Raw genomic sequence first — 23,728 nt, 5'->3', positions numbered from 1 at the left:
TCATTTGATGAGAGATGAAATATTTGATCCATTCAACGAGGTGCAGCCTCGTTAAATGGATCATTTCCTCTTTCCGCTCATGAAATATTCCGTCCATTGCACTCATAAACATTCATTATTTGTATGCCATGGCTCTTGCACCTCACGCTGGTCTTTTGTGTCTAGAAGTACAGCTTGCACTATTATGGACTGCATTGATGTCAATCACATGCAATATTAATTTATGTGGCTTTATGATATTACATGATATCTTCGCAAGGATTAATGTTTAGTTTTGCTTTCCATTTCTCATTTCCTTTACCCACGATTCCCTTGCTTCCCCTTATATTTTATCTCCCTTCCCCCCCCCCAACCCTTTGGTCAAAATTTATTTTATACCCGCAAAACTTGATATATGCTCCTGATTTTAATGTTATGTGTTTTGTGAATTTGGTGCAATATTCTACATTTTTCCATCACGATTGCTTTTATTTTATTTTAAATCTTGCTTGATGTACAATCCATTTGCTCATTTGCAAATTCTTCCTGTTTTCCCCACATTTATTTTCTATCTTATTCTGCATGGCTGTCTGACTACAATGTTTGGAATCATCGCTTCGCTGCTTTGCTGCTACAATCTGCGATACCTGCTGGGTATTACTGCACCATGCACTCCCTTGTGGAAAATTCCTATGATCTACACAAACAAAAATAAACATCTTGCCTATATACCTTTGGACCAACGTACAAATGTAACACCATGATAAAAAATTTATGTTGTGTGCACATACGTGTTTATGACTGTTTTCCTCCTTGTGTTGTTGTTATTTCTCTGCTGTTTATCTTTGATGCATTTGCATGCTTGCAATGAAATTGTGGCTCAATAAATATGCACACATTATTGAACCTTAATTTCATGCCTTCTACTCTAAAAATCCTGTTGGATTTCTTTCTTTGTGATGTATTTTTTGTTGTTACATTACCCTAAATGATTTCATTTCATCACTTCATCCTTTACACTTTACGTGCAACTCTTACTGCATGTGTGATGTTTTGTCATTTTCTATGTTTCCAATCTGTCTAAACATAACCTATTGATATTTTATTCATTTTATGACACACTGCCTTACTCATCCATCTCTCCGCATCACTTTGCACTGTATACCAACTGGGTTTCCCCTGCCCGCATCTTCCACCCCCACACACCCCCCACACCTGGCAACTGCATGCCCACACCCCCCACACCCGGCAACTGCATCCCCATCACACAAAACACACACACACACTCACATGCTCACACACACACACACACAGTGCCATGTCTCAGCCCACTCCCAACCCACCAGAGACTGTTGTGCCAGGCACAAACGAACTCAGCGTTTTCTATAGCACCAGCACAGAGCGCGGCGCGGAGCCCGTCACGGCGCCCGAGGCCACCACCGCCGCCGCTGTCGTCGGGAATGGTGAAGGGAACAAGAACGGACGCCACGCCCACCTGTGGTCACACTCCAGTTGGGATTCAGAAGATGAGATGGATGACACCAGAGCTCTCCTGAGGGTTAAGCAGAAGGAGGTGAGTCACAGACTAGATTACTTTGAGAAAACTAGCAGCCCTTGAGCCCACTGCACACTATACCATCCGACCGGTCGTACGGCTGTAAGACCGGAAGTGTGACATCACCAGCCTTGCCATTTTTATGCCTCCGCCACGAAGTGGTGCCGGAGGCATTATGTTTTCGGGTTGTCCGTCCGTCCGTCCGTCCGTCCGTCCTTCCGTCCGTCCGTCCGTCTTTCCGTCCGTCCGTAATGAATTTTGTGGACAAGGTAACTATCAAAACCTGTTGAGGTATCCGAATGAAACTTGGCATGTATGTGTATTAGGGGGTGAAGTTGTGCCTATCAACTTTTGGGTGCACGTGCTCAAGGTCAAAGGTCAAAAGGTCAAGGTCAAATACATAAAATTTCACTATTTCCACCACATTTATGCAATGCCTGAAGATATTTTCTTCAAACTTAGTGTATACATGTATTACCCAATTTAGATTCTCTGGTGAAAGTTTGGGTCATGATGTCAAAGGTCAAAGGTCAAAAGGTCGAGTAAAAGTATTAAAACTTCTTTTTTTTCTCTGTAAATTGGAAAATTGTTCAAGGTATCTTCATGGAACATAGTATATACATGTACTGACTGGCAGTGATTATCTAGAGAATGTAGGGTTCATGGGGTCAAAGGTCAGGGGTCAAAGGTCAAGTGCAACACTTCAAAATTTGACTATTTCCCTCATGTTCATACAATGCCAGCAGGATTATTTTTTTTTTTACACTTGGTGTATGCATGTGTAACCTAAAAGAAATTCTCTGGAGAGTTTTTTTTTTTCTTTTTCTTTTTCTTTTTTTGCCTCAAAGGTCAAAAGGTCAAAGATCAAGTGAAAGTGCTGAACCAACTTTTTCCTCCATATCTCGGAAGTGGCTCAATTTATCGTGGAACTTACTGCATATTTATGCATGTTCTACCTGAACGTGATTATCTTATGAATTTTAGGGTCAAAGGCCAGATGAACATGGTAACAATTTACTATTCAGTACAGAAATTGCACTTTTTCTCCATACCGGTACCATGAAAATTACTGAATGCATAAATGTATGAATGGGTCAAAGTCAAGTTAAGTCCTTAAATCCCCAAATACATGCTCTCCTATTCATCCAATTAAACCAAGGTCAAGGAAGGTGAACATTCAACACATTTGTGACAAACTTGTCATTTCATTATTTTGCCAGTTTTGTGAAAATGTAATTACACATTCTCCATATGTACTATCTAGACCTATTAGGAGAATCATGCATTATGGCGGAGGCATACCAGTCGCCAAAGCGACATTTCTAGTCCAGTCATACGTCTGGGTCTTTAGTGCCAGTCGTAGAGATTTGACATGTTGAATTTCCACGACCGGTCATGGGCTTTCAGTCAATCAAGATGCAGTAAAATGCAAGCGGCAAGCGCACACAGTGCGTACTGCATGCGCTTTGATACTCATTGGTACCACTAAAGACAGACCTACTCGTAAGGTTAGGTCGTATAGTGTGTGTTGGCAGGTTGTACGACTGGATCTTTTGGTCTTAAGTCGTATAGTCGTGAGTCATGTACTGTAAAAGTGGATATTTTCGCGTGACTAATTTTTCGCGCTTGGCCGGGTTGGCAGAGTATCGCGTGTTTTTAATTCCGCGGAATCAAGACATCACGCACAGGCAGATATGGCAAGCAAAAATATTCGCGTGCTTTTGTTTTCGCGCTAGTTTCTGGTCGCGCGAAATGCGCGAAAATTTGAACACTGCGAAAATTTCCACTTTTACAGTAGTGTGTGGCGGGCTTTAGGTTTCAGATCATCTCTAAAATAAGTGAATCCACTTTTCTCTACAGCAAAATATCTCATTGGCCCATTCTTGCTGTACAAATAATTGAAGAGGCCATGGCGCCATGTTACCACACATTTTCCAACAGAGATTGCCACCAAGAAGATGTGATATCGTGAGCTCCACACTTGTGTATGGTGATGTGCGTGGTAAGATGGTGGCTCTATGGCTTCAGCGATTAGCCAATAAAATTATTAATTGATTGATGGATGGATGGATTGATCGATTGATGGATTGATTGATTTATTGATTTATTGATTGATTGATTGATTGATTGATTGATTGATTGATTGATTGATTGATTGATTGATTGATTGATTGATTGATCGATCGATCGATGGGCAAAATTACCCCAGGACCCAATGGATTAAATGCTCCAAGATTGTTGTATAAATGCCCTAAATTCAAAATTGCTAATGGTCACAACAAAAGGAATGAAAAGAGTATCAATTGTATGTGATGACATATGTTTGTGATTCTTTGTTTGTGAGTGCTTGTGTTTGTGTTAAACAAAAAAATTGTGTGTTTTTCATCTCTTGCCATCTTTTCTTTTCTGTATTATTTGTCTTCCAGAGTGATAATTGTCTGCACTTCTTTGAACATCGGAAGTTGACCTACATATGGGATTCCCAGTCTTGTCAATACACCAGGCTATATGGGTTGGACCAAAACACCACCTGTTCGGCCATTTACGGTTTCCATGGTTACAGTCGAGACCAGCAGTGCCAAAAGTAAGTGAATGCAAATTGTGGCATCTGCCCCTACATCTCTCAATGCTGGCATCTGGCTGCAACAGATTGAATAGTTAAACTGCAAGAAAAGAGGTTATTAGAATGTCAAGCGTGCATATTCTTGAATACAGAAAAAATATGTGATTTTTGTGATATTCATGACTTGAATGTTTGCAACACGCTCAATAGTTGTATTGCATCCTTTGTAAGACCACAAGAGAAACCTTCAGTACCTCTTCATCTCTAGATTAAAGAGAATGTTATGTAAAGATATTCCTGATGTAGAAATCATTTTGCCTATTCAGAGCCATGTTCTACACAAGTATCTTCTGGATTGCTTTTTGAATTCTCCCAGGATTTGATTGGGGGATAATGGCAGCGCTGCATGTTAGTTAAACATGAAGTAAATTGGGATAAGATATCAGTGAATTTAAGAACATGAGCATGACCACTTCAAAGTCTGTGTGCCCAAAAAAAAAATAATGACATGTATACGCACCAGGTTTAAAATTTGATCAAAATCAGATAAAAATAAGTTTTGGTATTTTGTGCAAGTCAGTTCTTGAACAGTTGATATTAAAATACAAATGAGTGAACTGATGATGTCAATACCTCGCCAATTTCCATTGACTTTCTCCAAAAGAAAAAAAAAAATGGTAATTTTTAATGTGTTTGCTATAAAAGTGTAAAACATAATGTTATTCCTGACTGAGTAACTACAAGTAATGATAAGCCAAATACGTCAGGATTTAAGACTGGGGCATATATTTGCATTTGAACAAATGAACTGGCATTTTCAAAACTTTTGTACAAACCACCATATATATCAAGTTGTGAGGTGATGACATTGTCTTATTCATTTGCACAGCCATATTGTCAGTTCAAGAACTGTTTTATGAAAATTATTGAAACATTACAATTTCATATCTTCCTTAATTTTGATCCAATTTTGATAAAATGTTCACTGTTGTGCTTATAAAACTTTACTTATAGTTTACTTTTTCTTGTCAGACTAACCTTTGAATGGTCCAGAATTGCCCTTTGACATGTCCACCTATATATTGTGCATTGAAGATTGAAAAGCTGATCATTCTTTCTCAATCTCTCCCACAGACAAACCATCTATGGCAAGAATGAGATTGAAATTGCCGTGCCATCATACCTCAAACTTCTCATTAAAGAGGTAAGTGATGCAGATTGACCATCAAAGTTACCAGTAAAATTGCAAATTAAAGATCTGGTTGCATGGGGATCCCATGGAGTGGGAAAGCTAGCCAGGCTTGGATATATTGGAGAATCCCTGTAACAAACTGTGTACAGCTGTATAAGTTTACGTCAGTTAGTGCATAAATTGATAGTGCCATGTACAGGTTTGTGGAATTCATTGTGGTCCTTGAGCAAATAAACCAATACTCTGAAAAAATGAAAAACATGGTATGCTGAACAAAGATAATGACATAGGAGGCTCACAATATGCAGTAATGTTGTTTTTTATGTGTATTGTGTGATACATTTAATATTTCGATAGAGCAAGTAAAAAAAAAAAAAAAAAAAATAGCCTCAAACTTGGGGGATACTTCCCACAACAGGAGGCAAGAATGTAACAAACTAGGCATTATGAGATTATACGGGAATATTAAGACTCGTCCTTTTTCCTCCCCTTCACAGCTCCTGCATCCATTCTACCTGTTCCAGATCTTCAGTATTATTCTCTGGATTCTCGAGGTTTACTATGTGTACGGAGGATGTATTCTGTTTATTATAGTCATATCGCTGGGCGTGTCACTTCATGAAACAAAGAAGGTGAGTTATACCATGTACTGTATTCACGATGACACAACATTTGCTCCTGCGACAGTCATTCCGATGTTATTTTCTCAAAGGACTTAGGGTTATGTTTGTGATAGGGTTTTAGGCTTAGTTATACCCCCGCCAAACGAAGTTTGAAGGGGGTATATAGGAATCAGCGGACGGTCGGGCGGTCGGTCGGGCGGTCGGTCGGGCGGTCGGGCGGTTGGGCGGTCGGTCCGTTGCAAATCTTGCGTCGCGAACTACTTCCTCAGTTTTCAACTGATTCCCATAAAACTTGGCACAGATGTGTGCCTTGGGTTGTAGATGTGCAAGACATATTTTTTGACAGTACCCAAAAGTACGTTGCCATGGTAACGGCATATTATGGGCAAAAATGGGTACAAATCTTGCGTCGCGAACTCCTCCCACAGTTTTTGATCAATTTTTATGAAATTAGGTACAGATGTTCATCTGAATATGTTAATGTGCAGACACATATTTCCGCAGTGGCAAAAAGTGCGTTGCCATGGTAACGGCATGTTATTGGTAAAATATAGGGCAAAATGCTTCATGGCAAAACTGCTTCATCAGTGTTCTTCCAATTCTCATGGAATTCATATTGAATGTTTGTCTTAGGATATAGGTCAGCATGACACATTTCTTGACAGTGACAAAAAGTATGTTGCCATGGTAACAGCTCACATATTATGAGCCAAAATGATGGAAAATTTTGTGTTGCAAACTACTTCCTCAGTTTTTGCCCAATTTCCATGAAACTTGGTACAGATGTGTGCCTTTGGTTGTAGATGTGCAAGACGCATTTTGTGACAGTACCCGAAAGTATGTTGCCATGGTAACGGCATATTAATGGCAGAAGATCAAGGAAAGATCTTGCGGATTTAACTACTTCCTCAGTTTTTTGACCAAAGCTTATGAAATGTGGCACACACCTTGATCTTGGTGGGAAGATGTGGAAGACATATTTTTCGGACGTGTCGGAAGCTGCGTTGCCATGGTAACGGCATATAAATGGCAGAAGATCAAGGAAAGATCTTGCGGATTGAACTACTTCCTCTGTATTCGACTGAAGCTCATGAAATGTGGCACACACATTGGTCTTGGTGGGAAGATGTGCAAGACATATTTTTTGGACGTGTCAGAAGCTGCGTTGCCATGGTAACGGCATATTAATGGCAGAAGATCAAGGAAAGATCTTGTGGATTGAACTACTTCCTCAGTTTTTGACAAAAGCTTATGAAATGTGGCACACACAATAGTCTTGGTGGGAAGATGTGGAAGACATATTTTTCGGACGTGTCGGAAGCTGCGTTGCCATGGTAATGGCATTTAAATGGCAGAAGATCAAGGAAAGATCATTCCTTGGGTAAGACTGTCGTCACGGGGCGGGGGTATTAATCACCTTCAGTGATATTTCTAGTTTGATGTGAGAATCAGGATTAGGGTTAAAGGCATAATTTACTATTTGTAGATGAAACAAAAACCCAGCATTGGTGTTTTAAAATTGTTCTAAAATGTGAGTTAGGGATAGAAACAACCACTGTAAAAATTTGAACCAGTATAATCAATGGTAACTATTGTTAAATATGCAAAATGTGAACGATAGTTATAAATATAATAAAAATATTTCCAGACTAAACCGTGTACAGTTATAGTTTAATGAGCAAAAAAAAATGTGATATCTCCTAATATTTTAGGCTTCATTGCAAAAATTTTGTGGTAGGATATTTTGTAATACAACTGACATACACATATGGATCAAAAGTGATATCTTGAACATTTTTGAAATCACTGCTCCAAAAGGTAGACAGGATCTTTAAACTTATGTTTGTGGGTAGAATTTATGTTTGGCTCAGCATGTAGATATTTCATTGGAGCAACTGTCACGGGAGCAAATGTCATCCAAGTTCCCATCCCACAAGTGGGTGCCTGAAATAAAGACACTACTCAGTCAGTTCTACTAAAACTACCACTTATTTATTGTTAAAACAAAAGAAATAAAAAAAAATGAGATAAAACTCAGAAGTAGCGTCAGAAATATTGTTTGCGCTCCCCCCCCCCCTTTACGGAAGTCCTGGATCCGCCCCTTCTACTACTACTACTACTACTACTACTACTACTACTACTTCTACTACTACTACTACTACTACTACTACTACTACTACTACTACTACTACTACTGTGTACCAGTACAATTCATAGTCACAATATGTTACAAATGCGCTTTTGCAGAAGTCACCAGTTATTGGAAATAATCATTTGGCAGATTTGATTTTGGTTTAAGTGCGTTTTAGCATCATAACATGAAATTAGCACTGTGCCTACATGTACCAATCAAAGTGGAATGCCGTGTGTGCCATGTTTGAATGTACATTGTATGAGTAGATTAATGTATGTTTGTTGCATACAGCATTCCCTAATGCTATATTTTATTATTTGCAAGCATAGATATGTTCGTTTCCCTTTGCCTGCACATATTGTGATCCTATTTGTTTGTCAAATTTGCAGCAAGCTCAGGATTTACATGACATGGTCTCTCACGAGTCGACGGTCACAGTGTGCAGAGTTTATGGGGGTAAGAGAATTTCTTTTCATGACAATATTTTTTTCTCTTTCTATTCATTATCGTCATCAAAATAGTTCCATTAACTCTTTATATGCCACATTCGCACGCCGACTGAAGTGGACGGTGTGCCAAGTTCACACATTCTGCTCAAATGCACAAACCCGCCCAAAACGATTCATACATGTAAATGCCAAATGCCACAGTACATTGAAAGCGTTTCGCGAGTCTAATCTTGTCACATGTGTGCGTGCATTTTATGCGATGATTGACTAAGAAGCAGTATTTCCTAGAGAATTTGCTACTATGCTCATAAATTTATGCCACTGTTTTGTATGCAAAAGTCATGGCTCTATACTAATGTAGCTACTGGTCATTTGAAAGAAAAATAGTCATAGATTTGTCACGCAATATACAAACACTCATAGGAAGAAGCAATTTTTGATATTGGGCGTTCTTTTTGATTGTAAAAGTTGGTAAATATGATTTTAAACCTCAACACAATATACAAATCGTTCAAATTTACAGCTGATTCTTGTAATGCCCATATTTTTGTTCGTCACACTTCCCCCATTATCCGCGTGCTTTCCTCTCCTTTTGTTTGATCCTTTTTGATTTTTATCAATTCTTCTTTTCTCTCTCTTTCTTTGTAATGTCAGAAGAGGCAATCAATTCGAGTGAAGTTGTTCCCGGCGATGTGATTATCATCCCTCCTCACGGCTGCATCATGAGCTGCGACGCGGCTCTCATCAGCGGAAACTGCATCGTCAATGAGAGCATGCTGACAGGTAGGTGTTACCCACTGCCAGAGGTCCAGTTCACATGCACCCAAAATCAAGTTTGACAAATTTGAGTTTTGAATTTTGAAAATCAATTTTTGAAACAATGCAAAACTTGTGAATTCTTGTTTTGGGGACACATGCACAAAAAAAAGATTGTTAACTCTAACGATAACATGAATAAATTCTTTATTTATTTTTTTGTTCATATTGCAACCGATTGACAAATTGTCCATCATTGACGTAAATAAGCAGCGATCATTCAGTGTTTTAGTAGTGGCCATAATAAGAAAAAATCATGGGCATACGTACTCAGAATAGATTGGAAGCGATCTCTTGATTACAGGACCAGCATCATGTCCACTAGACCACTGAGCTTCCTCCCAAGTGCCAGTGCTGGTTCTTATCCTTATAGCATGCAGGGGGTACTGCATATTTATTCAAATCACCGATAATGCTTTGCGATGTGAAAATCTGTCCATCCCGATGTTTGTTTGTTTGTTTGTTTGTTTGTTTGTTTGTTTGTTTGTTTGTTTGTTTGTCTGTTTGTTGTTGTTGGTTTTTTTTTTGGGGGGGGGGAATCCATCGCAATGATTTTTCCCCGCATGGCATGTATGAATGGCAAGTGAAGAAACCATCAGTTTTGTTTAGTCCCATTATGCAATTCACCATACTATGGTTCCCCTGGTCACGCTCAGGTCATTTTATAGGCATGTGCAGTTTCATTTTCAGCCAAATAGTTCTTTGTTATTTTTTGGTATTGGGCATGTTTTCATATTTCAAGCAGAATTAAAGAGCACATGACTTACTTCCGTCAGATAGCAGGGGGAACAGTATTACAATATTACCCTTAGCATGTGTCAGAAACAAGTCGAGATAATATCTGCTTTTCTTGGAAAAATTAGCAATTTATACCTTTTGAATAGATTGTCACACAAATATTTGGATGAACTTGTCTTTTAATCTTCATTAATCATTGGTATTTTTATTTTTGTGTGTTGATTGCTGTTAACCAGGGGAGAGTGTGCCAGTCACCAAGACGCCCCTCCCACACCCCCCTCCTATGGAAGGGGAGAAACCACAGTACTACAGCCCGGATGACCACAAGAGACATACGCTCTTCTGTGGCACCAAGATCATTCAGACCAGGTATTACGGATCAGAGCGGGTCCGAGCCGTCGTCGTTAGGACAGGTGAGGAATAGAAAGAGAGAAAGATAAGAAGATGATGATATACTGATAGATCAATTGATATGTATACAGCTGAAGATTACAGATAATCAGTTGACATGTTCGCAGCTGAAGATTAAAGATAAACTGGTGGTTTGATAGACATAAACAAAAACTATCACTTCACAAATGATATGTAAGGAATGCAGATTGATAATCAATGCACATATTGGTATATGGCCATATATAATCAACATCCATGACAGTTTTTTGTTTTTTTTTCATTTTTTTTCACTCACTGGGATATTTATTATTCTCTTTCATCTATACACATATTACAACATATTTCAAATAACATCATGCTTTTTTTTCGAATTCAATACAATATACATCAAGAAAAAAGGTGTCTAAAAAGACACCATTTTTTCTGAAACACTTGCAACTTATGATTATTTCTTGCGATAAATTTCTCTCTATCATAATATTCCCTTATACTATATTTACATAAATCAAAACGAGGTATTATTTTTCTTATTTTACAAACATAAATTTCATATCTCACAAGCATGGTAATACAATTCAATGCCGAATTGTTAATACCCCCAAAACCAAATAATTTATTTTCCATCGTTAATGTTATTTCTAACCCCGTGTTAATATTAATCCATTCTCTTACTTCAACATCATATTTCCTCTTAAAGGCAGTAAATGATAATACATTTCCTTCTTCATCTAACAAATCATTAACAAAACATCCATGACAGTTCCTTCATTTAACCATAGTCTGAAGGTTGGATTACTACACTCTGTTTGCGTTGTGCTATGCACCTTATTACACTGAAAACTGTACATTGTAAAGATTGCATCAAACTTTTCTTTTCTTTTCTTTTCTTTTCTTTACTTTTTATTTTTACCATCTCACAGGCTTTGCAACTCTCAAAGGTGACCTCGTGCGGTCCATTCTGTATCCCAAACCAGTTGGATTCAAATTCTATCAAGACTCACTGAAATTCATCGGAATTCTAAGCATGCTGGGTGAGTTTTAACAGTTACCGAGCATCCATGATTGTTATATTAGCCCTGACACTGTGTTACCTCCTCTTCTACCGATCCTTTCTCATTATGATTTCCTCCCGCTTCTTGTGTTGCGCAATGTGCCTGGTTGATACTGTTTACTGACCATTGCTAGTCACCTAATCTGAACCACTTGGGATCATCATCATTCACTCCTTGTGTGTGTGTGTGTGTGTGTGTGTGTGTGTGTGTGTGTGTGTGTGTGTGTGTAATAATAATAATAATAATAGTGGCCTCTTATGAATAGCTGAAAGTCCATCAATAATGATGCTCATGGCGCTCTCACATATGAAATAGCAAATGAAATACAAACAAAAACAAGATGCTTACTATACATAACGAAATCAATCTCAGAACATAAGAAAAACCCTTCATGTACAAATTATACAGTAACTTATACCGTGTACAAAACGACTCAAATTATAACAATCACGTTCATTCACGATTGGGAATTAAACAGATGTGTTTTAAGGAGTTGCTTAAAGGAATTGGTTGAGGAAGCCTGACGAAGAGAAAGGGGAAGATTGTTCCAGAGAGAAGGACCGGCGTGGGAAAAGCTGTGGTCTCCCCAAGAGTGAGAGGATCGACGAACATGGAGAAGTGAGGTACCAGCTGAACGGAGTCTACGAGGGGGTTGATATAAATGTATGGAGTTCTGGAGGTAGAGTGGCGAGGATCCATGGACTGTGTGGTAGACCAGTAAGAGAACTTTGAAGATGATACGCTTTTCAACTTGTAACCAGTGAAGGGACTGAAGAACGGGAGTTATGTGACAGGATTTAATAGTGAGGGTGACAAGTCGAGCTGCAGAGTTTTGGAGGCGTTGAAGTTTGGAGAGCTGTCGTTGGGAAAGGCTGAGGAGGAGAGAGTTACAAAAGTCAAGGCGAGAAGAGATGAGGGCGTGGACAAGCTGTTCGGTTGCACTTCTGGTCAGATAACTACGAATGAAGCTAAGGTTGCGGAGTTGGTATCTTATGGATCTTGATATGTGAGAAACATGGGCATTGAAAGACATATTGACATCGAAGATAACGCCTAAATTGCGAGTCTGGGGGGATGGGTAGACGACGTTATCGCCACCGTGGATGCCAAAGTCCTTCATGTCAACTTTGCCGAGCATTTGCTTTGAGCCCAGAACAATAACCTCTGTCTTCTGCTGATTCAGTGTATGTGTATGTGTGTGTCTGTGTGTGTGTGTGTCTGTGTGTGTGTGTGTCTGTGTGTGTGTGTGTCTGTGTGTGTGTGTGTGTGTGTGTGCATGTGTGTGTGTGTGTGTGTGGTGTGTGTGTGTGTGTATATTTATGTGTGTGTGGTGTGTGTGTGTGTGTATGTGTATGTGTATGTGTGTGTGTGTGTGCATGTGTGTGTGTGTGTGTGTGTGTGTGCATGTGTATGTGTATGTGTGTGTGTGTGTGCATGTGTGTGTGTGTGTGTGTATGTGTATGTGTGTGTGTATGTTTATGTGTGTGTGGTGTGTGTGTGTGTGTATGTGTATGTGTATGTGTGTGTGTGTGTGCATGTGTGTGTGTGTGTGTGTGTGTGTGTGTGTGTGTGTGTGCATGTGTATGTGTGTGTGTGTGTGTGTCTGTTTGTGCATGTGTGGGTAGGTTTTGGTTTCCTCATCCTGTAAAAGCCATGTGGCGTGTATTTTGACCTGACTAAGTTTGAGTGTGAGTTTGAGATTGCATTTGTGTTTGATTTTAAAGCTGAGTTTCAGTTTGTGTTTGATTCAGTTTTCACTCAAATTGACTGAACGTTGTGGCCTTTCACATGAATTTTGGTGATCAAATTTAGTTTTGTTTTGTTTTTCTCTGTCAACCATGCCTGAACCTTTTAATTCAATTCCTTGCATTTTTTATTAATTCATTTCAAAGTTCCATTAGATTGATAAATTTGAGAAGTGTCTGACATATCTTGGAAGTGGCTCAAGATGTCTTCATGAAAGTTAGTACATATGTATGTATGTCCATCAGTGATTCTCTTGGAAAGTTTTGGGTCATGAGGTCAAAGATCAAGGGTCAGATGTCAGGTTAGAATGCTAAAATTACTCTTTTTATTGCTGAAATACTCTCTTTTCTCCCTTCCTTGTAAACAACCTAATGTATTCAGTTAATTAGACTTTTATTAGACATGCATTACAACACAATAATTCTGTAGAGAAAGATTGGGCTGTGGGGTCAGAGGTCTGGTGAAAATGATAAAATTCCACTTCTCCCCATATTTTGAAAATTTTGCAAAGTATTGTCACAAAAACTATTGTATGTGTATTACTACATAGGTAGTGATGATTTGCCAATTATGCAAAACTGTCCTCTTTACATTGGCAAGATGTATTGTAGAACTATTGGGAGGAGGATGCGATACAGCGGAGGCACGCCAGTTGCCATAGCAACATTTCTCATTTTTAATGTCTGTTTGTACCATTTTGTGTCTCGTGCCAAATAATTGCTACCATGACCTTTGACCTTCATCTTCCAACAGGAGTCGTCGGGATTGTCTACACTGTCATTGTCCTTTCCCGCTTCCCGAACGTGAGTATGATTCGTCAGATCCATCGATACTTTTCTCTGACAGAGAGGGAAAATATTAAATTAGTTTGTGATTCTTCTGTAGCATAGAGTTTATTTCTATACAGCATTGTGTCATGGCAGTATTTTTCATCAGACACATTACCATCTTCATTCTATTAACATATTGAAAGGAAGTAAAATATCTGTCTGGTTTTGGGTCACATGAATTGATTTCTTGATTTCTTCCTGACTCTGTATCATATGCAACTCTCTTAAATCATGTTGAGCTATCCATTAATTTATGCTTGAAATCTCAGTATTTTATATCTTTTATGAGTAACACATCATTAATCATGGATTCTGAAACAAAAGCATCGATGACACAAGAAAAACTAGGAAGTTAAATTTTGAGGATGATATAATGCGATTGAAAAATATGATGCCAAATTAAATGACTGCTTTGCTGCAGTGCAAGTCATTGGTGCATGAGAAGGCTACAACACTCTTTGATGTTACAATAGCACAACAGTAGGAAGATTTCATGTTTTGTTCTGTTTTATCAAAAGTACATTTCATTTGACTTTTTACTGACATATGTCATGGGCATCATTATTTCTCCAGTTTTCAGGAGGTGGTGAGTCTTTTACAATACCAGAAAAATGAACTTTACGCTTGTATTTCTAACAAAATTTTTAACTTTGCCTACCTCAACGTTGTGATGGCGTAGACGGAGATATCTGACATCATCTACAAGGCCCTGGACATCATCACTGTGACGGTCCCGCCTTCCCTACCGGCGGCCATGACCGTGGGAACAGCCTATGCCCAGCACCGCCTCAAGAAGGCTAAAGTTTTCTGCATCAGCCCCGAGAGGATCAACATCTGTGGGAAGGTCAAGCTCGTCTGTTTCGACAAGGTAGCCCCCGTCCTCTGGTTATTGCCTTTAGCTTTCCTCGCCATAAGCCTTTATCAAAGTCCCTTACGCTGCTCACAGCTCCGACTATCACCAGGTGGCCAAATTCTAGTGTATGCATACAGTTGAACCTGTCTATAACAGCCAAGGGAGAAAAAAAAGTGGCCATTATAGACATGTGGCCACTATAGACTGGGTCTGTTGCGTGGCTTTTCTCTCGGGGGGAACTTGTTATAGATGCCGTATATCATGTGGTCACTATTGACAGGTTTGGCTTTACTATTAAAGCCGTAACCATGAAATGATAACTTTCATACCATGTATCCGTGCGTATCAAAGTTGTGGAATCGAGAGAATGACTTCAAAGAATGATGATGTTTAAGTGAATTATACAAGGGATGTGATGATGCGTATGAAATGATGATTTGGATGATTTCATGAGGATGAAGAAGGAGAATGTGATGATCATGACTTAAGAGCAGGTGGAGCTTGTAAAAGTTAACATCTTATCTTTCTCCTGTAGACCGGCACCCTAACAGAGGACTCGCTGGACATGTGGGGCGTAGTGCCTGTGGAAGAGAAGATGTTTCTCCCACCGGTCAAGACCGCTTCCACCTTACCACGGGGTCCATTCCTTGCCGCCATGGCAACGTGCCACTCCCTAACCCGCATCGAGGGAGAGCTGGTAGGAGACCCGCTGGACCTTAAGATGTTTGAAGCAACGGAATGGGTGAGATTTTGTCCCCTACGCAAGTCCTTTAAGTTGTCATATTCTTTAGTTTAACTGAAACATTTGCTCATCTTTCATAGGGTCTTTGTATTCTCTGTGTTAGAGTCGCAGCCCAACAGTGATTCGCAAAATTCGTGAAAATTAAACCCTCGTGAAAATAACGGCTATTACAGTGAGTGGATTGCTTGCCTACTTGATTGATTGTTTCTTTGTCCTATCTTTGCCACATGGCAGGAACTAGAAGAGCCAGGTCCTGACACGAGTCGCTTTGACACCCTGATCCCCACCATAGTGAAGCCGAAGACTAACGAGGCTGTTCCAGTGGCCACCATCGAAGGAGAGGTGAGTACCTCTGCCCATGTTGCAAAATACTGCAAAAGCCGACACTTTCGCGCAAGTAATTGTTCGTGCTCAGCCGGGAACGATGAATTTCATGTGTTTTTAATTCCATAGAATCAAAACATAAAATGGTCTTACATATAATTCCGTAGAATCAAAACATAAAATGGTCTTACATATAACGAACAAAACAAAAGAAAATTGTGTCCTTCTATTTTTGCATTAATTTCTTGTTGCACGAAATGCACAAAAATTTCTACGTAATTATGCTTTATCACAATGCTCTTTTGATAGATATAGTAATGCCAAAGCAAATGCATGATTGTATTAATATAAATGTTTATTGTGTATCTTTATTACGCAGAGCAGATTTTGTTTTTTTTTTCTACAATAGTATACCCAGTGCTACAACGTGTACTAGAATTTTAATGTCGTCGTGAAAGTCAGTGATGTTGAAATCCATGAGTTTCTTGGTGTGGTTTGTCCCCGCTCAGGAGGCGTATGAAATCGGTGTGGTTCGCCAGTTCCCGTTCTCGTCCAGTCTCCAGCGCATGTGCGTCATCACGCGCACGTTGGGCAAGAGACACATGGACGTCTACGTGAAGGGGGCGCCAGAGATGGTAGCATCGTTATCAGATCCAACTACAAGTAAGCTCGTGAAAGCTGTATATCAATTGTTGATGTGAATATACTGTATATGATGTATATTTCAGTGTTTTTATTTTCACAAATTCGCAAGAGTCAGTTGATATTCTGGAAATTGACAGCTCACGAAAATGTTGCCATCCCTAGAAACACAAATGCACTTCATTTATTGTCTCCAAGTTGGGAAATGACTGAATTTTCTCTTGAAAAGGGATAATACCTTTTTCTCAATCTGTCAGTGGGGCTTTTGTTCGCAAATTCAACCACTCACAAAAATGTCTATTGTGCAAATCCCAATCAGCAGAATATATGATGTATACAGTATGTATACAGCAAATGTGAATAAAGAGAATTTATATAAATATGCGTAGCATGTGTATTGAGCAATTAATCACTTTTCCTGTGAATTTATATCTGTTTGCTTTTTTACAAAACTCCAAGCAAGTACCTTTTCATTTGTTAGTTTTAGTACCCTTTTGCAAATGATGATGTGCTATGTCTTGAATGACAAAAAGTCGTTGAAAATTTGTGAAGGCTGCACCGCAACATTATTCTAAATTGTTGTTGTTTCAATGTAGTTTCATCTGACTTTTACAGGTTGGTTATTAAAGGGAACGCAAACCCAAAGAGCAATGTGGATTGAGTGAAAGCAGCAATATTAGTAGCACACATCAGTGAAAGTTTGAGGAAAATCGGACAATCGATGCAAAAGTTATGAATTTTTAAAGTTTTAGTGTTGGAACCGCTGGGTGAGGAGATTACTAGAGGTTATAACGTATGAGTGGACAACAATACAAAGAAAATGTAAAGAAAATTCAACAAAAATTTACTTTTCTAGCATTATGAAAGAGCACTTGACTAACCGCTTTCAGAAAGCAGGGGGAATAATTGCTACCCTTAACATATGTCAGCATCAAGTTGATGGAATTTGTAATTTTTACGAAAAATGATTTTTTGTGGAATTTCCTTTATATTTTCTTGGTATTGTTGTCCACTCATACGTCATAACCTCTAGAAGTCTCCTCATCCAGCGGTTCCAACACCAAAACTTTAAAAATGTGTAACTTTTGCATCAATTGTCTGATTTTCTTCAAACTTTCACTGATGTGTTTTACTAGTGTTGCTGCTTTCACTTAATCCACAGTGCTCTTTGGGTTTGCGTTCCCTTTAAGATGAAAATAAGGCAAAAGAATGAAGTCAAAACTCAGCAAGTGTCTGAACTTCTGAAAAAGCGATCTCATTCTGTCTCTCTGTCTCTCTGTTTGAATGTCTGTCTGTCATCTGTCATGTTTGTCTTATCGTCTCTGTCTGTTTCTTTGTGTCCTCCTTTGTCTTCTTCTGTCTTTCTATTTACTCTTTCTCTATTATATTTCATCCCTTCTTATGTTTTGATGCATTCTTTGTCTGCTCTGGACTGGTCTCCTATTCATCTTTGTCCGTTTGTCTTTCTGTTGCTTTACTTTGTTGTCTTTTTCCTTTCCCTGACTGTCTACTTTTCTTTCTGTGTGTGTGTGTGTGTGTGTGTGTGTGTGTCTGCCTACCTCCCTGTCTGTGTGTCTGTCTGTATGTCTATATCTCTGTATGTCTATATCTCTGTATGTCTCTGTGTCTCCGTATGTATGTATATGTGTCTTTATGTCTGTCTATATTTTACTGTCTGCCTGCCTCTCTGTATGTCTGTCTGTTTGTATGTATGTATATATGTATGTATATATATGTATGTATGTTTGTATGTATGCATGTATGTATGTATGTATGTATGTATGTATGTATATATGTATGTATGCATGTCTCCATCTGTCTCTTTGTCTGTCTGTCTGTAGTCCCTACAGACTTCCAGGAGGCTCTACAGCAGTACACCCAGCAGGGTTTCAGGGTTCTCGCTGTGGCCTGGAAACCCCTTGACCCTAAGCTCTCCTGGCATCACGCACAGAAGATTCAGAGGTACGTCTACTAGATCTGTGGTTCTCTACAAAAGCCCACTTCTTGTTCCAAATTAAAGATCAGTGCCAAATTTTTTGGGTCCAGATCAATTCAAGATGCATCAGTTGAGTTATGAAATAACTTCAATTTTAAAATGTTCTCGAAAAAAATTGTACTTAGTCGTAGATGCATTTAATGTAGTGTCAGGATACAAGACAATTCTATAAGAAATTTTTTGAATAGGTGGTCTAGTATTGGTGAAGATGAGGATTTAATTTGTAACTTTTTTGCAAGATGCTAACAAACTACCTTTGAAAAGTTATAGAGCATACCACTTTTGGAGGAATTCAAAATTTATTTGATGAAAATTGATTCTGAAATGGCTGAGATATCCAAAAACAAAGTAAAACAAGGCGATCCTAATAAAAAGGTGGCTTTTATTAGTATCACTTTGTCTTGGATATCTGGGCCATTTCAAAAACAATTTTCATCAAATTAATGTTGAATTCCTCGTGCATTCGTTTTCATATTTCATAAGAGGTTTCTCATTTTGTCACCCCCTTCCAAAAAAAAAAAATCCAAAAAACAAACAATAGCCAGGTCTCAACCAAATTACACCATCCCTTTAAAGTCTTTCTTTTCTTTTCTTTTTTTGCGGTAGGACGGAACTAGAGAAGCAGCTCCAATTCCTTGGCTTGCTGATCATGCAGAACGCACTAAAACCAGTCACCACCAAAATCATCAAACAACTCAACAATGCCAACATCCGTACCGTCATGGTAACTGGTGAGTAGCGGGATTGGTGTGCTGTATGTTTGGTCCTTATGCATAGAACAAAACCATTACAATGACTCTGTAGATGTCTTGTGAAGTCCCATGTATTGAACTTAGTATTGTCAGTTTTGTGGTTGCTTGTGTTCAGACATCCATTGTTTCCATTGTAGAGCCATGTAAAAGGGATCAGGATTCAATTCAGTTCAACTCCAGTTGGAGGGTAGTTCATAGATCCGTAGCTTCAAGGCTGTGTATATCATAAACTGGGAGAGATAGAGGAAAATTTTTAACAAAAAAAGTTTCTCCTATAAACTAGTTTGTAGTTGTACTTTGCACATGAGCAGAAAAAGGTTACTGGTGATAACAACCACATTGCTATTTAAAGTCACCGAGGTAAATATCTTTGATGTAATGACTATTCATGCATATTGTAATGCTTGTAAATGGTAATTGCCAGTACACCCATCTTGCAGTGACAAAGTGTTCATTAAAGTCTAGGATTTGGCAATATGAGTATATAGATGAAGTGTGTCAATGCATTCATTGCAAAACATTGAAATGGATGCTTCCCAAAGTTTTAATTGTGAGATTGTTCTGGTTTCATGGTCCATGCAAGTTCATTCTTTGTTTAGAGCATGAATTCTGCAGATTGCTTCGACAGGAAAGCTTTATGCATTATGTTGCTTTGAAAACAAGTGAAGTGCCTAAACAACTGAGAAAAAAGAAAGGTTATTTGGGAGATATGCTCATGAGCTGATTACAAACCAGCTTTTTGCACTGTTGCATCATGTGTGCTGCATTTGTGAGCTTGTTGCTGTGGGACTGATTGATCTTGGATGTGACAGTGTGAAAAAAAAGAGAGAATATCTTTTTAATATTCTTTGAGATATTATTAAGGGATAAAGTGTTTTGGAAAAGATTTGGGAAATAGTAGTTGCAGCATTTTGAAGAATGATTGTAAAAGTACTGCAAGACTTCCACTGCCCTGTCCGCAATGTTTCAGCAAGTGGTCTGCTGAAGCCAGTAGGCTAAAATTTTCCACAGTAAAAATCACTGACTTTCAAAAAATGGTGTTAAAGGGTGTGTACACTTCTGGTCAAGGTGAGGATTTAACTTTTAACGTTTTGCGAGATATTCAGAAACCACTCTATTAGAGATTTCAAAGAGCATGCAATTCTAAGGGGTATCAAAAGTTTTTTTTTGGATGAAAATCGGTTTTGAAATGGCTGAGATATCTAAAAACAAGGTGAAACTAAGAGATCCTAATAAAAGGCGTGGTCTGTCGCCTTTTATTATTTTCACTTTTTTGGATATCTCAGCCATTTGAAAACCAATTTTCAGTCTAGGACACCAGAGCCAGCCAGTGTATCATGGCATTGCCAAGCAGTCCTGACATGCTGTGTATCACGATGTATTGTGAGTTATCCTGTCTTGGAACCAATTATGCTCTTTCATATTTCATAAGAGGTTTCTCATTATCTCACTTAGGAATGTTCAAAACATGAATTCCCACCTCAACCAATACTGTACAGTCCCATTAATGTTGACTGTAAAGAAAATTGTAAAGCTACCTGGTACAATCACTCCAAGAGTAGTCCCACCTGTACAGATATGAGTGCAAACTTAAGATTACTGCCCCAAGACTTTGACAGTGTGTGTGTGTGTGTGTGTTTGGTTCATTGTGAAAGATTGACCTTTCTCTGCCTCACCAAGCATGTATTCTCTGTCATGCAAATTTTACCAATTATTTCTCATTTCTCACAACTGGTAATGATGATTTTAACTCCCTGCAGGTGACAACATGCTTACAGCCGTCAGTGTGGCCAGGGACTGCAAGATGGTGGCTCCCATGTCAAAGGTCATTGTCATTAATGCCCTCCCGCCCCAGAGCGAGCTGCCAGCTCGCATCGAGTGGTCCTATGACACGCTCCCCGATGCAAGCACTGAGTGTGTCACATCTGGCTCGGAGGTGAATTAGCTCCTCAAAGTTTTATGTTGTAACCTTGAATTACTTGACTAAAGCCCGCCGCCCACTGTATGACTCACAACTATACGGCCTTAAAACCATACGACCAGGTCGTGCGACCTGGCAACGCACAATATACGACCTGACCTTAAAACTAGTCTTACGACCATCCTGGCTTCAGTAGGTTACCAATGAGTATAGAAGCGCATGCAGTGCGCATTACATGCACTTCTATACTCTTTGCATAATACTGTATGGTGACTGGCTGAAACCCGATGACTGGTCATAGAAATTAAATATGTCAAATTTCTACGACTGGTGCTAAGACCCAGTCGTACTACTGCAAACTGGCAAGACTGGTGACCTCACACTTCCAGTCGTACGACTGGACGGATCGTATAGTGTGCGTCGGGCCTTAATTGCACAGGACGTGGTGTCCCCATGCGCTCCTTTTGGTGACCCTCCTCCATGTGTCTCTATTCCCTGGCCAGTTCCTCAGCATCCTGTATTCCTACTTCTAATCTGGTCACTCCAGCACAATGGGATGTCCAGGCAGTCTGGGAGTAACATGTTGTAACCAGCAACCTTTAAAAAAGTTTTGATTACCATTTATACCATGTATGTCACAAACATGATATTGGGTGAATCCCGACTTAAAGGGGATGGCTAGTAACTGCTCGGTGGGAATGCTGCATGGGGGATGATTGTTCCAATCCTTGTGGGATTCATTTAAGAGTATATTATGTATCTACTGTTGTGTGAAAATTATTTTCTTCAGAATGGTCTCATATTCAAGTAATGTGCAGTTTAATGTTTCCAAGTTAGCATGCCTGTACAGTGACGGGGCGATTAAACTGCACATTACTTGAATATGAGATCGTTCTGAAGCAAATAATTTTCACACAATAGATATATAATGCACTCTTAAATGACTCCCACAAGGATTGGAACAATCATCCCCCAGCATTCTCCACTGATTCCCACTGATCAGTTACTAGCCATCCCCTTTAATAATTAATAATTATAATTTTCACTTTCAAGAACTGCAGCATGCAATGGGATAAAAAATATGCATCATCGCATTTTATGAAGTAAAGCTAGCAATATCTCAAGTTGCAGATGATCTACATGTTTTTATCCAATGGGAGGGGTAATATTCTGCTGTGTTTTTCATGTTGTCAGTTGACTCGCTAAATTTGTGAAAATGAAACCACTGAAGATGTGTGTAGCATATGCAGCAAGTCTTTACTGTTTTGGCTAAAATTCATAGGGCTTGCTGTATCTAGAGGCCATCTCATGCCTAAGATATGATGCATTGACACACATATCGCTGTTTGGGCCATAAAATCTTGTATCTTGGAAGTGTCAAATATTCAGGAGAGTAAAACAAAAATGTGACAGCCATAGCACTATAGCAAATGGGATTGCCTTTGACTTGACAGGCTGTAGTTGGCTCCTCTTTGGGGGGTAAGATAGCTCGGATCTGAACAGGACATCACTTGACTGATTATTATTAAAATGACCATAATACAAACAAAAAAAGTCATTTTCACCAAAATTTGAGAAACGAGGTCTTTTCACCCCAGCGACGATATTGCTACTGGAGTGACAAAACCTTGTATCTCAAAAATGTCAAATGTTCTGGAGAGCTAAAAAACATGACAGCCAGAGCATGGTAACAAATGGGATTGCCTTTCCTTTGACATGCCAAAGTGGCTTCATTTTTCTGATTAGACAGCTAGAATTTGGACAGGACATCACTGAATTGATCATCTGACAATTTATCCAAAAAAGTGATTATTGCCAAAATTTGAGATATGAAGTTTTGTCACCCCAGCAGCAATATTGCTGTTGGAGTGCCAAAACCTCATATCTCAAATTTGTCAAGTGTTCTGGAGAGCGAAAAAATATGACAGCCAGAGCACTGTAGCAAATGGGATGGCCTTTCCTTTAATATGCCATGGTGGCTTCATTTTGGAGGGAAAGACAGCTAGGATTTGGACAGGACATCACTGAACTGATAATTTGACAATTAGTCCACAAAAGTGATTTTCGCTGAAGTTTGAGATACAAAGTTTTGTCACCCCAACAACTATGAGATATTACTAGCCTTGTCTGAAGCACCTCTTCCTCTTCTTTCTTTCTTCGCTAGGAGATTAATGTCTCTATCGAGGCAGAGAACTTCCACTTTGCCGTCTCCGGGAAGTCCTTTGCTGTTCTCAGGACTCACTTCCCTCACCTCATGGACAAGGTAAGTGTTGCTTTTCTTTTCAATAATGGAGTCTTGGGGGAAAGTCAGTACTCATCTTGCCATGGAAAAATCTTATCATAAATGGATGGTACAGTATTGGTGGAGAAGAGAATTGGGCTTTTAACTTTTTTGTGAGATTCCAAGAAAACACTTAGGAAATAGTAC

General features: G+C 39.1%; 1 protein-coding gene across 1 annotated transcript in view; it reads left to right on the top strand.

The window, feature by feature from the left end:
• Positions 1 to 23,728, top strand: part of LOC139734000 (polyamine-transporting ATPase 13A3-like) — a 45,502-nt gene that overhangs the window by 10,488 nt on the left and 11,286 nt on the right. The window contains exons 5-21 of the mRNA XM_071644807.1: positions 1,294 to 1,552; positions 3,961 to 4,118; positions 5,232 to 5,301; positions 5,787 to 5,921; positions 8,436 to 8,502; positions 9,150 to 9,278; positions 10,286 to 10,462; positions 11,363 to 11,473; positions 13,994 to 14,043; positions 14,750 to 14,938; positions 15,459 to 15,665; positions 15,900 to 16,007; positions 16,499 to 16,652; positions 18,473 to 18,593; positions 19,234 to 19,358; positions 21,140 to 21,315; positions 23,465 to 23,563. Of these exons, the coding sequence (XP_071500908.1) occupies positions 1,294 to 1,552; positions 3,961 to 4,118; positions 5,232 to 5,301; positions 5,787 to 5,921; positions 8,436 to 8,502; positions 9,150 to 9,278; positions 10,286 to 10,462; positions 11,363 to 11,473; positions 13,994 to 14,043; positions 14,750 to 14,938; positions 15,459 to 15,665; positions 15,900 to 16,007; positions 16,499 to 16,652; positions 18,473 to 18,593; positions 19,234 to 19,358; positions 21,140 to 21,315; positions 23,465 to 23,563 (2,335 nt within the window). The remainder of the gene's footprint in view (positions 1 to 1,293; positions 1,553 to 3,960; positions 4,119 to 5,231; positions 5,302 to 5,786; positions 5,922 to 8,435; positions 8,503 to 9,149; positions 9,279 to 10,285; positions 10,463 to 11,362; positions 11,474 to 13,993; positions 14,044 to 14,749; positions 14,939 to 15,458; positions 15,666 to 15,899; positions 16,008 to 16,498; positions 16,653 to 18,472; positions 18,594 to 19,233; positions 19,359 to 21,139; positions 21,316 to 23,464; positions 23,564 to 23,728) is intronic.

This window comes from Diadema antillarum, unplaced genomic scaffold (genome assembly GCF_040938485.1).
Source record: "Diadema antillarum isolate AM-2024a unplaced genomic scaffold, OU_Dant_1.0 seq00000507_RagTag, whole genome shotgun sequence".
NCBI classification, from domain to species: Eukaryota; Metazoa; Echinodermata; class Echinoidea; order Diadematoida; family Diadematidae; genus Diadema; species Diadema antillarum.
This window is presented reverse-complemented; position numbering and strand designations above follow the sequence as displayed.